The sequence below is a fragment of the Schistocerca serialis genome, chromosome 4, assembly GCF_023864345.2.
Source record: "Schistocerca serialis cubense isolate TAMUIC-IGC-003099 chromosome 4, iqSchSeri2.2, whole genome shotgun sequence".
Classification (NCBI taxonomy): Eukaryota; Metazoa; Arthropoda; class Insecta; order Orthoptera; family Acrididae; genus Schistocerca; species Schistocerca serialis.
The window spans coordinates 638,036,568-638,055,033 of record NC_064641.1 but is presented as its reverse complement, the minus strand read 5'-3'; the positions used below and the strand labels follow the sequence as shown (position 1 = coordinate 638,055,033).

The 18,466-nt window shown below is 36.9% G+C and overlaps 1 protein-coding gene across 1 annotated transcript in view; it reads left to right on the top strand.

Moving 5' to 3' along the window:
- The window catches only part of LOC126475487 (fatty acid synthase-like), a 412,274-nt gene that overhangs the window by 357,051 nt on the left and 36,757 nt on the right, over positions 1-18,466 (top strand). The window contains exon 31 of the mRNA XM_050103394.1: positions 1,094-1,364. Coding sequence (XP_049959351.1) covers positions 1,094-1,364 — 271 coding nt within the window. The remainder of the gene's footprint in view (positions 1-1,093; positions 1,365-18,466) is intronic.

The window sequence follows — 18,466 nt, the reverse complement described above, 5'->3', positions numbered from 1 at the left end:
ATCGCCTTGCTTTGTATGGTGGCTTGCAGAGTATATATGTAGATGTAGAATCGTAGGATGAAAACTAAACTCTACAAAGACTTCAAAGGGCCTCATATTATTAAAGAAAAGGGTCAGCTGTGTGAGTACACTGGTATTCAACAACATGACAGAATATATATACAATGAAGCATGATGAAGTTTAAGACTGAATTGAAGAAATTTAAGTTGGGCAACTCCTCGTCCTCCATTGAAGAGTAACTTCACAAAAGTTCTTAAAAATAATATTTTAGTTTATATTATAATTAATTTCCATTGTAATATAAGAATGTTAAGCTGTTCATTGTATTGAATTTGAATGAAATGCACAACCTTGACTTCATTCCACACACCACTGACACCTCAACTAATATAATGTATAAATACATACCTAGACTATATAAAAATAAATGGTATGTGGCTACCAGCCTGGTGGATTCCTTTTTATGTCTCTGGCTTGCATATCAATTGCACTGCTTATTTCATCAAGCTTCTGATGAGTCTGGAAAGATAAGTTTGCAATCAGTATGTATTACCAGCTTGCACATCTTACAGTGAGACATGGATTTTTCATGCAAAACCACTCAAAACTTTAATATTGCTCAGTGACCAATGATGAGGTGCATGCTGTAATAGGAGAGACAGGAAATCAAAGAAATGGATGAGGCAACAGAGCAGAGTGGATGGCGAAATTATGTCGATATGCAAATGAAGTGGAGGCGAGCAGGACATATGGCTACCAGGAGGGTATCTGGAACCTGTGCGAACCTTGTACATGCTGTTGAGTTCCTGCCTGAAGGGTTAAAATGCTATCTGTGTTGAAAAGGGCTTTGTGTAACTGATGTGAACTATTCTGTATACACCTGACATTGAGCCAGACTGGTAGTCTACAAACTATTGAATAACTTTTCCTCTCATGTGTCTTATGATCACATTCATGGCATCCAATTGAATGCATTTACTTTTACATGTTAATCAAATATAATCAGTATCAATTTCATTAAAGGAATAGAATATGTCTCAGTGAACAATTATCACCAAATTTTTAATTCTTTACAACTGTTTCATTACTTAGGTTGAATCCCGCAGAGAATGTGGATTCCCTGGCTTATCTATTCAGTGGGGACCAGTGGCTGATGTTGGACGTGCAGCAGATATTGAATTTCTATATGGAGTAAAACACCAGACAATAGCCTCTTGCATGATGGAACTTGAAAAGCTAATGCTGAACCCTGAAGCAAGTGTAGCAAGATGCATGGTGATCAGCAATGATATCAATACTTGTTCTTCCATCAGAGGACATCAAAGAAGTGCTGACCTGTTGACCAACATTACTAAAGTTCTTGGTTAGTTAACAAATTTACTTTCACATATTGCACATTGTATAGTATTTTCTCTGTGTCATCCCAGCAAATATGTGAGTTCAGAACACAATATTATTACTGTATTTGTCACATACAGGTTTCTTAGATATTAATGGTGTGGTAGTAAAAAAAACTCTTAATGTCAAAACATTAAATAAAAAAGGGAATTGTTCAGAAGCCCACTCATGATGGAAATCTATTGTATGTGTAACAACAAATAGACATCACCCCTTCAAGGATGTTCACATTGAAACTGGTATGAGTGACCATGAGATGGTTGCAACTACAATGATTCCCAAATTGCAAAGGGAAACTAAAACAAGCAGTACAGTTTGTATGTTCAACAGATTTGACAAAGAGGCAGTGGTGTCATACCTCAATAGGAACTTGAAATACTTAGCTCTGTAGAGGAACTTGCAGCTAAGAACTATGGCTTAGATTTCGAAGAATAGTCATTTTATTTATTTCAAACAGTGGAAAATCCAGGATGCAATGCAACAATATTATGAAAAGGAAGGTTGCTACTCACCATACAGCGGAGATGCTGAGTCACAGATAGGCCTATCTTTGACTCAGCATGTCCACTATATGGTGAGTACCAACTTCCTTTTTCATAATATTGTTACATTTTATTTTATTTATTTTGTGTTTTGGTGATCTATGCTGTGAAGACATGTAACATAAGAAACAATTTGTGAAGGAAGCTTTAATGAAGGAAGCTTTTACTGAAATGGCCCCCTTGTGTACTATGCTCAGTCTTGTGTTCTCGAGATTAGATATCTCTTCCTCTGCTAGTATCATGACTATGATACATACTATTAGGTTTAAAAAGGGTATTTTTCTATTACAAAACACATCATGGAGAACATATATTGTGCAGTGGCTGTGAGGATTTCAGGTTTTTTATAAAAATATCTCTGCATGTGGATCTAGGGTGGACTCCACTCATGACTCTTATGTTTATACAGTACTTTTCTAGCCAGTGACTGATTTCCCCAAATATGATTCCATATGCCATAATGGCATGAAAATAATCATAATAAGCAGACTGAATAGTTTCCATATTTCTATAAAAGCAAATAAAGCATTCAGTGTGAGTTGCAGAATTCAGTCATTTGCACAGATCCAGAACTTGATTTGACCAGTTTAGTTTGCTACCTCTATGCAAGACCAGCTATTTTGAACTATGCACTATAGGCATCTGCTGGTCATCAAGTTTTATCCAAGTTCTTCATTTTTAGAGGTTATATGAAACTCAATATGGTTTGTTTTATTGTAATTAACAGAATGACCATTTATGTAAAACCAGTTCACAATATCCCTGAAAACCTTATTAGCTGAAACCTCAAGTTTCTCTAATGAATTATTAATAAGTAGCAGAGTGTCATTGGCAAATATGGTAAATTTGCAATGTTATGTACAAAGTGGTAGATCATTAATAAAAAGTAGAGGCCCATAACTGAGCCTTAAGGCACTCCACAATTGATGGTACCCCATTCTGATGATGTTGAGATACTTTCTTAACTAATCAGTACAACTTTTGTTTTCTGTTTGAAAGATACGAATCAAATTACTTCCCTCGCGCACCACTTATACCTAAGTATGGAGATTTGTTTAAAGGCCTTAGTGACTGACACAGTAAAATGCTTTTGTTCATCCACATCTAGATCTACATGGATACTCTACAAATTACACCTAAGTGCCTGGCAGAGAGTTCATCAAACCAACTTCACAATAATTCTGTTATTCCAATCTTGAACAGTGCGCAGAAGAAACAAACAGCTATATCTATCAATGCGAGCTCTGATTTCCCTTATTTTATTATGATGATAGTGTCTCCCTAGGTAGGGTGGCATCAACAAAATATTTTTTAATTCAGAGAAGAAAGTTGGTGATTGAAATTTCATGAGAAGATTCTGTCACAATGAAAAAATGCCTTGATTTTCATTATGTCCACGCCAAATCCCGTATCATGTCAGTGACACTCTCTCCCCTACCACTCAATAATACAAAACATTTCGCTCTTCTCTGAACTTTCTCAATGTACCCCATTAATCCTGTCTGGTAAGGATCCCACACCACTCAGAAGTACACCAAAAGATGATGGACGAGTGTAGTGTAGGCAGTCTCTTTAGTAGATCTGTTGCATCTTTTAAGTCTTTTGACAATAAAACTCAGTCTTTAGTTCACCTTCCCCACAACATTTTCTATGTGTTCTTTCCAATTTAAGTTGTTTGTAACAGTAATTCCTAGGTATTTAGTTGAATTACAGGCTTTATATTTGACTGATTTCTTGTGTAACCAAAGTTTAACAGATTCCCTATAACATTCATACAGATGACCTCACACTTTTCCTTATTGCAGATTTTTGCAACATACAGATATCTTTTCTAAATCATATCACTTTGTTTGGATCTTCTGATGACTTTATGAAACGATAAAGGAAGCATCATCTGCAAACAACCTAAGACTGCTACTCAGTTTGCCTCCTAAATCATTTATATATATAAGTAACAGCAGAGGGCCAATAACATTACCTTGTGGAACACGAGAAATAATTTCTGTTTTACTCAATGACTTCCCATTAGCTGCTATGAACTGTGACCTCTCTGACATGAAATCATGAATTCAGTTACATAAATGAGATGGTACTCCATAACCACACAATTTGACAGCAAGCTGCTTGTGAGGTACAATGTCAAAAACCTTCTGCAAATATGGAAATGTGGAATCAATTTGAAATCCTGTGTCACTAGCACTAAAACTTCATACAAGAAAACAGCTAGCTGTTTTTCACAAGAACAATTTTTCTAAATCTGTGTTAACTGTGTGTCAATAGACCATTCCCTTCGGGTAATTCATTTTGTTTGAACACAGTATATGTTCCAAAATCCTGCTGCAAATCAATGTTAATGATGTAGATATGTAATTTAGTGAATTATTATTACTGTCTTTCTTGAATATTGTTAGGTTACAAATACTTTTGTTGATGGGCTCCAAAATATTGGCAGCAAATGCAAATATTGCACCTTCTGTTGAAAACCCATTCTGAAATCCAAACTGACTTTTACTGTTGATATTATGCTCACTAAGGTGCGTAACAATACTTACATGCACTAGTTTCTCTAAAATCTTGGAAAAACTTGTCAGTAGAGAGACTGACCAATATTTTGCAGTATTCATCTTATCTCCCTTCTTATACAAAGGTTTTACAATTGTATACTTAACCCATTACTGGCCATTGTCCCTTTTTTGGGACGCGTATATTTTACTTATTTCTATGTAAGCAATGGAGCCTTTAGCCTTTATTGTTGCACCTGTAGGTTCAACTAACTGCTATAATGCCTGTAAATGTAAAATAAATAATTTTTTTCTAAGTACTTCATGTCCGGAAAATTATAAACTTCCCGATTTTTTGCTCTCGCACTTGGCAGCACTGTATGCCTGCTGGTAGTTCCTGGACGACAATGAGCTGTGACTTAGTTGTCTGGGCATGTTTGTTATGAACATATGGATGTCCGTGTAAGATTACATATACTTCAGATTTTTTCAAGTAAGTGAAATATCGATATATTTTATGCGTCCCAATAATGGGACAATGGCATGTTACACTATGCCTGCTGGTAGTTCCTGGACGACAATGAGCTGTGACTTAGTTGTCTGGGCATGTTTGTTATGAACATATGGATGTCCGTGTAAGATTACATATACTTCAGATTTTTTCAAGTAAGTGAAATATCGATATATTTTATGCGTCCCAATAATGGGACAATGGCATGTTACACTATCATTTATTGTTGATGTGCCCATATGGGTGGCGTAGAGCTACTGGACAAGCAGATATCACTTCATAGGATGAGGATAAGGTCAAAGAAATGGTGGTGGCCATTATCCATACATATGATAGATATCTGCGTAGTAAACATATGGCGTCATTACAAATTGCTAACTCTAAAGAGAAGCTCTCACTTTTGGATGTCTGACGGAGAATAGTGATGTTTTACTTATCAAAGAAAACAGGATAAGTACCAAAATGCAGAGGACCACAAGGAAGCAAATTGATGGGAGGATGGGTGAGCACAGATGTACGACTAGATCTTGGAAATCATTTCATTGTGCCAAGTAAAACACAGAAGAGATGTGCTTACTGCAAGAAAAAAAACAACAAAAATTTGTGATAGGTGCAATGTTGGTGTACACGACAAGTGTTTTGCTTCATTTCATACTGAATAGACATTCAATAATATTAAAACATTCTTTATTTGTTGTTTGTGTTGTTTCTTACAATATTATGCATGGAGAATAAGGTTGTGAATTTGGATAGCACATTTGGCCAATGTCCCAAAAATGGGACGGTCTATAGTTTTTGTTCTAATAAACTGAAAATTTTCAAAACAACTTTTTATTCAATTAATCACTCAATGTAACGTATTCATGTATAAAAGTTTGCAAAAAATGATCCGATAGAGCTTTGGCCAGTAATGGGTTAAGTTCTTCATGAACTATTCCTTGTTTAAGTAATGCATAAAAAATGTGTCAAGGATTTTACTTACATAGCTAGAGCAAGATTTTAAAAATCTGCTAGAGTTGTTGTCACATCCAGCAGGGATTTTACTTTTCAGTTTCCAGAATAGTGGCTGTAGTTATTTGGATATGTTGCACTCAGCATGCGTAAAATTCATGGCTTGATTTATGGAGTCATGCAGTCCTATTTGTTGTGCTAAAAATGTTTGTTGAATATATCGGCAACAATTTTTGGATAACTAACAAGATGATCCTCTATTCTGTATTTAGACATTTTCAATGTAAAGTGCATTTTTCCCTCTCTCCTTCTTTACAAAATTCAAGATAGTTTTTACTTTATTGCTTGAGTTACCAGTTTCTGCCTTCAAGAATATGTTCTTCAATGCTGATAACATCTTGTTAAGAATTGTATCGTACAGTTTGTAATGCCTAACCGTATTGGGATCATCAACAGCATCATATACAGGACACCAGGCCACAAGCTATAGATGATGATTTAAGTTTTCCATGGTGTGTCTGTTTATAATCCTCATATTTTTCTAAATGAAATTAACTTCTCCTTGTGTTTATGGTAAGGAACTGTGCATCATAATCAGAGAGGCAATTTGTAATATTTTTCACAGCTTAATTATCAAATATGTCCTTATCTATAAATGTGTTATCTATTAGTGTACTAGAACTGTGTGGTACTCTTGTTGAAATGTATACCATTGATACTAAGTAAGAGAACATCAGATGTTCAACGTCTATTCCATTTCTACAGTGTGTCAAAAAGTTCATAGTAAAGTCACCCATTGTAATGAATGATTCAGTTTTTATAGACAAGTGGAATAAGAGTGATTCAATAAGTCTCAGAAAGCAGGTACCCTGTAAATTGACAGCACAATAACTGTCGTATTATCTGCTGTTATATTGACACCACACACCTCTGAGTGGTGTTCAGCATAGTATTTGCTTAAATCTAGATATTTATACACTACATTATTTGTGACAAATATTGCAACTCCACACTTTCCCATACTGGATCTACAGTGATGAGCATCTAAACAAAAGTTTTCAGTCTGTGACATTTGGATTCTGTTCATAACATGATGTTCTGAGAAATATGGTACATCAGGTTCACTTCCATATTCTTCACTTTTTAAATGTATTAGCAGTTGGTTTGTCTTATTCTTCAAGCCTCTTATATTTTGATGAAAAACAGACAATGCTCGAGTCTTGTCCAACATTGCATTTGTATGATATTTGTTCGGGGCCTTTCCTCTTGATACTCTAGTTGTTAGTTCTACTTGGAGCACTGGAGGCTCATTTTGGATACACAAGAGAGACATTTCACTTAGCTTTGACTGCTTTACTCTTACCTGACTCACTATAAAAAAAAATGCTGAGTTACTTTTCTGTTGCATGAGGGATGAGCTACTGCTTCTGTTTTTGATGACACTGGTGACTTCGCACTTGATTGATTGATAGCAGAAGAGTTCATGGTGTGATGGACCCTCCATGGTATACGAGGTGTAATCAGACAGTAATGGAATTTTTTTTTGATTTCACAGGCTTTATACATTTGACTTTCAAAAAAGCTTTTTTTATCCTGTTGGTAAACATGTTCCTGGTGTATGTTTGGATTTTCAACTGTTTTGAATATTCAGTTTATTGTTGACAATCAAAAAGGTTACATGTGTTTTTGAGTGCTAGCCAAATTTTTACTTTCAAAGAAGATGGATCACAGACTTTGCATTAAATTTTCTGTGGAGAATGGAATAACATTCAGCCACCATTTGAAATGTTGACTGTGGCTTTTGGTAAATCTACTGTGAGTAAAAATTCTGCTTGAAAAATGGAATAAAGTGCAGCACAACATTCAAAATATTGACAGTGGCTTTTGGAAAATCTAGGCTATAAGTAAGACAAGAGTTTGCAAGCAGTATAAACATTTCAAATATGGTTGAGAACATGCTGAAGAAGGCAACCACCCTGGGTGCCATAGCACATCAATTACTGATGACAATGTGGAAGAAGTAAAGAAAATGGTTCTGAAAAATCCCCATCAGAGATATTGCTGATAATGTCAACATATCCTTTGTGTCAGGCCAATCAAAGTTTTGGGATATTTTGGGCATGAAACATGTATCAGTAAAATGTGTCCCAAAATTGTTAAATTCTGACCAAAAACATTTTCATGTAGAAATCACAAACGAATTGTTGAATGAAGTTAACAGTGATCCAGAACTTCTAAAGAAGTTTATAAAAGGTGAAGAAATGTGGGTATACGTGTATGATGTTGAAACCAAAGCCCATTCGTCCCAGTGGAAACTGCCTGAAGAGTCAAGAAAAAAATTCAACAAGTTTGATCACATGTGAAGGTTCTTCTCACTGTTTTCTTTGATTAAAATGGAATAGTGCCTTATGGTTGTATGGTCAATAAGGAATATTACCTAGAAGCTATGCACCATTTGCATCAAGCAGCCCAAAGAAAATAACAAGAATTTTGATTAAACTGCTCATGATAACGTTTCTGTTCACTCCTCAATACTTGTTCATGGTTTTTTGGCAAAAAACAAAATCATTATGTTTCTTCAGCCACCAGCCACCAGCTTTGGCCACCATTGATGACATAAAAACAGAATCTCTGAAAAAGCTGAACACCACAATGAAAAGTGAGTTCCAGAGTGCTTCTGAAATTGGGAAAAGTGCTGGCACAAGTGTATTATATCTGGGGGGGGGGGGGGGGGGGGGGGGGGGGGGGGATTGCATTGAAGAGGTCAAAGTTGATGTTGATGAATAAATAAAAATTCTTTAAGAAAAACAAACTGTCCCTTTACTTTTTAATCACACCTCATACAGTCACTGCAAAGAAACATCTTTAGAAATGAAGACTATGCTTAATAGGTGTAAAACAAAGCATAGGCCAACAGATAGAGAAATACTGAATGAAACATGTTTAACTGTCAAGAGGGCAATGTGTGAAGCCTTCAACAACTTCCTTAGTGGAATATTATCAATCAATCTCAGAAAACCCAAAGAAATTCTGGTTATATGTAAACCATATTAGCGGCACCAAAGTTAGTATTCAGATATTCATGAATGAGTGTAGAACTGAAATTGAGTGTAGCAAAACAAAAGCAGAAATGCTGAACTCTTATTTTCAAATGTTCCTTTACAAAGGACAATCCAGTGATATTGCTCCATTCAATTTTTGCACCACTGCAAAGATCTACATCTACATCTGTACTCTGCAAACCACTGTAAAGAGCATGGCAGAGGGTTTGTCCTATTGTACCAGTTATTAGGATTTCTTCCTGTTGCATTTGCATATGAAGCATGATAGATGACTGCCTCTGTGTATGAATGCCTCTGCGTGTGTTGTAATTATTGTAATCTTATCCTCACGATCTCTTTATAAGCAATACAAAGGGGTCCTAGTATATTCCAAGAGTCATCATTTAAAATCAGTTCTTGAAACTTTGTTAGTAGACTTTCTCAGGATAGTTTACATCTATCTTCAATATTCTGCCAGTTCAATGTCCTCAGTATCCCTGAGACACTTTCCCATGGATCAGACAAACCTGTGACCATTCATGCTGCCCTTCTGTGTATACATTCAATATCCCCTGTTAGTCCTATTTGGTATGGGTTCCACACATTTGAGCAATATTCTAAAACCAATCCCATGAGTGACTTGTAAGCAATCTCCTTTGTAGACTGATTGCACTTCTCTAGTATTCTACCAATAAACTGAAGTCTACCACCTCCTTTACCCACGACTGAACGTATGTGGTCATTCCATATCTCTGCAAAGTGTTATGCCTAGATATTTGTATAGCTGTCCGATTACAGCAGTAAATCATTGATATTATAGTCATAGGGTACTGTATTTTTTCATTTTGTGAAGTGCACAGTTTTATATTTATGAACGTTTAAAGCAAGTTGCCAATCTTTGTACCACTTTGAAACCTTATCGAGATCTGACTAAATATTTATGCAGTTTCTTTCAGACAATATTTCATTATAGATAACTGCATCATCTGCGAAAAGTCTGAGGTCACTATTAATATTTTCTGCAAGTTCATTGATATACAAAATGAACAGCAAAGGTCCCAACACACTTACCTATGTGACACAACTGAAGTTACTTCTACATCTTCATCCAAAATAACATGTTGCATTCTCCCTAGCAAAAAGTCCTCAGTGCAGTCACAAATTTCACTTAATAGCTCATAGGACCATACTTACCATACTTTTGACTATAAGCATAGGTGTGGTACTGAGTCAAATGCTTTTTGGAAATCAAGAAATACTGTATCTACCTGACTGCCTCGATGCAAAGCTTTCAAAACATCAGGTGACAAAAGTGACTTGGATTTTATGTGACCAATGTTTTCGGAATCTATGCTGGTTGGAATTGAGGAGGTCATTCTGTTCAAAATCCTTATGATGTTTGAGCTCAGAATATGTTCTAAGATTCTACAGCAAACCGATGTCAAGGATTTTGGATAGTAATTTTGTGGATCACCTCTACTACACTTCTTGTAGGTGCATGTGACCTTTGCTTTTCTCCATAAACTAGGCACGGTTTTTTATTCATGGAATCTATGATATATTATAGTTAGAAGAGTGAATAATTCAGCCACAAATTCAGTACAGAATCTGATATGGATTCCATCAGGCCTTGGAGCTTTGTTCCATTTTAATGATCTCAGCTGTTTCTCAACACCACCAACACTGATAATACTTATTTTGTTCATTTTTCAGTGGTATGACAGTTAAATTGGAACATTTCTCCTGGGTTTGAAAACAAAGTTAGCCAGTTTAGCTTTTGCTTTGCTATCCTTAGTTTCAGTTCCTGTCTCATTTTCTAGGGACTGGACACTAACTTTGGGGCCTCAAATAGTCTTTACATGTGACAAGGATTTCTATTGGTTTTGTGAAAGATGAGTTGTATTAGTGTCTGTAGCAGTGACAAACAGATGAAATCGTTAATATTGAACAACAATCGAGGGCCTGACGGAATCGATATCATTTTCAATACCGAGTTAGGCCCCCTTTTAACCACATTCCATTGTAGATCCCTTGGACAATAACCTTTCCCAGTACTTAAAAGAAAGTACAGGTCACACCCATGTGCAAGAAGGACAGCAGACATGATCAACAAAACTACCATCCAATGTCTTTGATATCCATTTGTGTAGCACCTACACAAAAATTCTTTACTCAAATGCATTGAGCTATCTAAAGCAAAATGACCTCCTCCATGCTAACCACATGGATTCTGGAAACATTGATCATGTGAAACCTTACTTACTTGTTTATCACTTGAGACACTGAATGCCATAGATCGAGGCAGATATGCAGATGCAGTACTTCCTGATTTCCGAAAAGCTTTAGTACCACATCTATGTTTATTATTGAAAGTATGATCATATGAGATATCAAGTGAAATTTGTGATTGGATTGAGGTTTTCCTGATAGGAAGAATACAGTGTTGGACATGCTGTAATTAAAGTATAACAACATATAATGAATGAAATTTTATTTTTTGGATAAAAATGAAGGCAAGATGCAGAAAATTTCATAGAAATAATGAAAATATATGAAAAGGAATAAAGGAACTTGTACTGGTCAGATGTGGCAAAAATAAAAAAACATAACAATGAAAACAATTAATTTTTGACAAATTAATTTAATTGGATAGATAAAAAAATCTACTCACCAAGTGGCAGCAGAACACACACATAAAAGAGGATTGTAATTAGGCAAGCTTTTGGAACCAGCGGCTCCTTCCTCAGGCAGAAGGGTTGAAGGGGAAAGAAGTGGGGTGAAAGAAAAGGACTGGAGAGTTCTAGGAAAAGGGGTAGATTTCAGGAAAATCACCCAGAACTGTGGATCAGGAGAGACTTACCGCACAGGATAAGAAGGAAAGATGATCTTCCTAATTACAACCATCTTTTATGTGTGTGTTCTGGTGCCAGTTGGCGAATAGATTTATTATGCATCCAATCAAATTAAAAGTAATAAAACATCAGACTTATGAAGATGTAGCTATTTATCATCATCTAATATAGACTTGTTAATGGGACTTGGGGAGTGCTAGTGTTAAAAGAGTTAACAGATGTAAAAGTAAATTCAGGTGTGCCCCAGGGAAGTATTTTGGGATCCTAACTGTTCATGCTGTATGATAACTAGCTTTGAGACAATATTAGTAGCAACCTCACAGCACTTTGTGAACTTGACACTTTCACCTATAATGAAGTTCACTCTGAAAAAGTTGCATATGTATTCAACTGGATATTGATAAGATTTCAAAATAGTGCATAAGATTAACAATTTGCTTTAAATGTTCAGAAGTGTAAAATTACAAAAAAAGTAATATCCTATTGCCACGCACTGTACTGCATGCATTGTGTAGAGCGGCATTTACTATGGATGGGTGGTGTGCTGCAGGTTGCCAGTTCATATCTAAATATCATTAGAAATTTCATATTTAGTATTAATCATTTCTAGATGGTTCTCCAAATTTCTCATGTTTGTGATGCTTGCATATTCTGGAAAATTTGTTGCATAAGTAGTAGAACTCTCTCTCTCCAGGGAGGCAATCCTGATCTCTGTATACATTGCTATATGTTATAAACATACTTTCAGTGTTGAGTGTCATGTTTCATTGATGAACTTGTTTTCTGATTAGGACTTGATTGTGGTTATTATGTGATTTTGATGTAGACACCAGATAGTAAAAAACATCTGTAGCAGCAGCAAGGTTCTAATTAGCCAGTGTTAAAGTCTTCACCTGAATGTGGAGGAACTGGAGTATAAGCAGTACTGTGCTCTTAAGGTCCACATATTCAGGAGGTCAGTGGATTCCAAAACAGCAGTAAATCAGTTACACATCAGGTGTCCATCTGTGTTTTTTAGAAACAGTGGTCAGGACCCGATAAAACAGCTGAAAAGATTTGACTGCATTGCCAGTTAAATCAGGTGGGGTGGTGGGACTTGCCTAACAAATGAGCACTTTTGTTTGGACAGCACAGTCCAGTTAGTTGGCATGAGAACAATGAAGAGAACCTCATTAGGTAGAACAAATACCAGGTAGAACTAAAGAAAACATTTGGTGACAATCAGTAGGAAGTGTGCTTAGCAAACAACACAATTCTTGCATACAGAGTGTTTTGGCACTATGCCACATTGTGAATCCAAATATGACAGAAACCAACAAAATCTCACATTTGATGAAAGGATTTGCAGAAGTCATGTACCAGTCTCTTCGGGCAAAAGATGTATGGGCAACTCCCAAATGTGGTCCTTATAGCAGCTGTGGAAGAACAGCATGATCTTGCCTTTCTTGTAAGCCATGTACTAAGATAAGAGATGTAGCAGTTTATGGCAGCCAGAAATGTCAGACTGAGTAAAAAGATATGCAAGCCATGAATGGCAACACCCTATGTCAGGAACAAATAGAGAATGTTGAAACAGAGGTGTACTGATCATTATCATTCCTACCACCAGTTAAGTGCACTATGAAGAATGGAATTTGGAACTCAGACTTATGCTGGCAGCCATCAGGCAACCCAGAATCCAACAAACATGCACATCCACCTTCTCCACCAAGCATAACACTTCACAAAAGAACAGATATTTGGAGGATGGAGAACAACATGCTGATATCTTCCTCTGTCAATAGTCTTGGCATGATCTATGCTATTGTAGAGGAAAAAAATGGAGTGTTCAATCACTAGTACACCACAAGATGTTAATCACCACCAAAGTCCTATACAAGCCAGTCAATTGCAAATGATTCTGGTTGACCTATGGGATGAAAGCCTGTTGCCAGACCCTGGACAAGATCACTCCTCAGCATGCTGTAGCCGTTCCCCATCACTGTACAGAGGTACCAGCCTCGTGCCTAGCTGCCAATGCCAGGAAAACTAAATGCCTCTATGGAGGTGAGGTCATCACAGATTGAAATCCTCCATGGGCAATAGTTAACAAGACATCAGGAAACCTCATCGAAGTCATCACTGGTGACCAACTAATCTGGGCACGAGTCGACTCAGGTGCATCTTGTTCTGTAATGTTGAATACTTGCTATCACTTGCTGAAGAAGACTATGTTCTGCAATATGAAAATAATCATGCTGAAGGTTGCAAATGGGAAACATGTATTAGAAGAATAACTATCAATGACAGAACACTGACCTTCAAATTCATGGTTTTAACAGATGTAGTCATAATGTTTTCCTCAGGTGGGACTTCTTGCAGGCCTCACATGCAGTCTTAGACTGTTTAAGATCAGAGCTCCAGACTGACAAAGATATTCCAACATGTGTACCTAACAAAGTTCGCTCTGGGCAGTAGTTTGCTGTTAAAGATCTTGTTACTCTGCCATCATCAGTCTAGATGCTCAGTTCAACTATGAATGTTTTGGCAATTGCAAAAAGTTTCTCAGGCTCTCAAAACAAATCTATGTATCTGTGCAGCTAGGTGGTCCAGGAGTCACCACTCATCCATAAAGATATATGTGCAGGAACAGCAAAACCAGTCCAGGATGGCCAGCTTAGTGCCACTGATGAAGAATCATTCTCCATTACCACTACAGACATCAGTAGTGGAAGAAGCTACTCTCAAACTCTCAACAGGATCTAGCCTGACTGAGGTAAAATGTCAGTGAGTGTTAACCCTCCAGTGCCAGATTTTGCATGTTTTCAACACCAGAATGGAGAAAGGGCAGACCAAGTGGCCTGAATATGAAAAAGTGCTTCTTCATCAACCAACAAATAAAAATTTTGGGCACCTAGTTAATGACAATGGAGTCCATCCCAATTCAGAGAAAATAAGAGCAGTCATAGTGTTTCCATCTCCTTAGCACATTTGTGATGTGAAAAATTTTCTTGGAATGTGCATGTACTACCAGAAATGTGTAAAGGACTTATGTACTAAGACATGTTCCTTGCAAGAACTACTACAGGAAGATGAGAAATTTTCCTGGAAAAAGATATCAGAAAGACATTGTCCTTATGGAGGCTTTAACGTCTTCCCCAGTCCTACCATTGTACGATGAGAATTATGAGACAGAACTTCATATCAGTACTATTGGTTATGAAATAGGTGCACTTCTAGTGGAAATTCAGGCATGTACCATAAAAGTGATTGTGTATGCTTCAAAGTTCTCTTCCATATTCAAGATGAACTGCCCTGAAAGATCTGTCAGGTCATCTGGTGAGATGGGCACTGAGGCTTCAGGAGGATGTCACAGTGGTACACAAAAGCAGATGCAAACACAAAGAAGTCAACTGCTTTTTAGGGAATCTTTTGGCAGAACACAACAGCGTGGATGAAATCTCAGTCATTACTGCATTATAAGACATGCCAGCTGAACAGAAGAATGTTCCAGCATTACTAAAAACCATAGAAGCCTTGAAGAAGGAAGAAATGACCACAGGAGGATTTCAATTACTAAATGGAACAGTGTATATGAGGAACTATGATATGAAGGGGCAGAAATGATTGCTAGTCTTCCCAGCTCATCTATGGCCAGCTATCTAGAAGTATTTCCATGATGCACCAATATCTGGTCACCTAGGATTCATGAAGACTCTAGACCGAATCAGATGCAGATCAGATCACTAGACAGGTCTCTGCTGATACATTAAATGCTATGTGAGCTGCAGCAAGGAATTCCAGTGATGGTAGCATATGCTGCAATTATCTCTAAAGCATTTAATACTAATTCTGTGTGCAACAGCACCATTCCACCAAATTGGAATCATCCTTTTGGGGGTTTTTCTTAAGTCAGCAACTGGAAATCATTGTTGTCATAGACTACCTTACTTGCTATGCTGTTACCAAAGCTTTGCTGACAGCTGATGTTCTGGAAATTGAAAGGTTTCTTGTAAAAGACATTATTTTGAAGCACGGAGCAGCTTGTGTGATGATGTCTGATAGTGGAGAAGTTTTCCAGGTGAAACTAATATCAGAGGGAATTTCATGTTGCAACATCATCCACAGACTGACAAATGCCAACTACCTGCAGATGAAATGCTTCACAGAATGCTTTAAATGCATTTTGGCAGATGTGCTCTTGATGTATGCTGACGGTAAACAGAGAGATTGGGACACAAAACTGCACATTGTGACCTTTGCATATAAAACTGAGAAGCAAGACACTATAGGCTTCATGTTATTCTGTCTGATTCACAGTTGCAAAGCCAAAATGACAGTGGATATGCTTTTCCTGTTTTAAACAGATAACACTCAGGATGACTGTAGGATGACAAGGAAGCAAAACAGCTAGCTCCTGGGATGTCCAGAAGACAAACTGAGAGCACTATAATGCCAAGCACAAGCTAGTGAGACAGAGCCCAGGAGGCTTGTTTATGGATTTGTACATCTGTGCAGAAAGAGGGATTATCAGAAAATTTAATAAAACACTACTCTGGCCTGACTCGTATCCTTTGTGTCAGACATCATACACTTAAGTTGAGGATTATGACCCTTCGTCAAAAGTACAAAACACACAAGACGATCACCATGTCCTCTGTATGAAACCCTACTGCAGTCCCGAGGCACAGATCTAAAGATCTGAGATGGTAAAGAAATTTGGCTTTTGTTAATCTTTTCCACTGAGGTAGTCAATTTATTTGAAATGAAGTGTTTCATTCCACACTGTTGGCTAGTTTTAACTGTTCACTGAATTTCAACTGCATATCCTCATCCTCTGGCATGTATAGCATTATGCCATGTTAAAGAATCAAACATCAGGTAATACAGTACTGGAACTCTAAGAAAATTTATGTCCTGAAAACCACACGGAAAAGCTTACTATGAGGTTTACATATGAATTTACACTTTAAACCGAATTATGCATTTAAGTATGGTTTTTGATGCTCTTGCATTTAAGTATGGTTTTCGATGATCTTGCAGTATCCTCTTATGTCCTGTTTATTTTATGGTGTAATGTACGATATTAATGCTTCATATGTTTGAACATACAGGCTTCCTATGCCAATGTAGCTGTGCACACACAGTAACACATGTTTTCTGGTGTGCAATAGTAACGGCTGAAATGAAATTATTTCTAACACATTGCAGGAAAATATTACGAATGGTGGTTTGAAAAGCGTTACTTTCAAAGTAGATTTCCTTATACGCAAGATGAATTATGTTATGTGTGAGCATGTGTGATGAATTTCTTAAATCACAGAGCATTTGCTTTTCATTTAAAATTTAATACTTTGAGGACCAGCCACGTAGAAGAATTTTGAGCCCAAAAGACCATACATTTATGTTGTCATTTAAAATTTTACTGGCACTTTTGTGTGATGTATCTTAAAGTGTAACACATGCAGAAAAGACCAGTATCAACTGTAAAAGCTTAGCTTCTCTTGTAGCTTATTAATCTTTGAGGTGAATATCATATATGAAAGTTTAGCTTTGCTTGTAGCTGCACTACTTATATTAATTTATATCATTAACTTTTCCTATTTGTGCATTCACGCTACTTAACAGTGATGTTGCTACTGGCTGATTACATCATGTGTTGTATGCTATGAATACTTGCTGTCATCGCCTGGTGAGATCATGTGACACGAGCTATGATTGGCTTATAAAAGTGTGTCCCAATCTCGATTTCAATGCTTCAAAAACTGATGTGCTGTTTTTGGAGGAATTAAATTTATACTTTCATAATATGAAATGTGCAGCATATCATAATATGAAAATATGCAGGGTACATGTGGCTGCACGTCAGAGATCTTTCCAAAACTAATTTTTTGCCATTTTATGTTTTCTAAAGTGCTGGGAGTTCTGCACTGATGTGTAAAACCTTAACCATTCAAAGGATTGATAAGTTTTATGGTTCAAAGGGAAAGTATACAGTCACTTGACTCCAGAAAATTCTATTTGTGCCCAGGAAATCCGGGAATTTTATTTCCTTGTCCGTGTATACACTCTGTAGGAGTAAGCTGAAGCCATATGTGTGTTATCGGAGCATTAAATACTTGTTCTGCAGAAACACAATTACAACATTTAAGTAACAATAGAAACGAATTTTGTGGTCGCTGATAGTGGAAGCCTTACAAAAGCTGAAACGTTTATGCTCCATCCATTTAGAGCGGCGATATGTGCAATGATGGACATTCTTTTCATTGGTCCCTGCAACTTCATTAAACTTGCTCAAAACTAAGGACTTGTAGAACTTTTGCAAATGGGTCCATATATTATGACTAGATTGTCAACTGTCAGTCATGAGCTACAACCCAAAGCATAATAAAATTATTCTTGGTAAAATTTAGTGCTGATTTCCTCAGTAGAAGACACTCAGCAGAGCTTTTGCTCAGAACATGCACTTTTGCTCAGAACAGGCATTCGGTGGCACAATGGATAGTGCATCTGACTGGAGATGCAGAGGTCACATGTTCGAATCCAGTCTGCTTTCCGCAGTGCTGCGGCAAGGACGTCCTGTTTATGTCCCATCCGCACAGTCTTGAGTGCCCGAAGTTGTTTACTACTTCGTCATCATTAGTTTAGAGTCCATCACTAAATATGTAATATGGCACATTCATACAGACA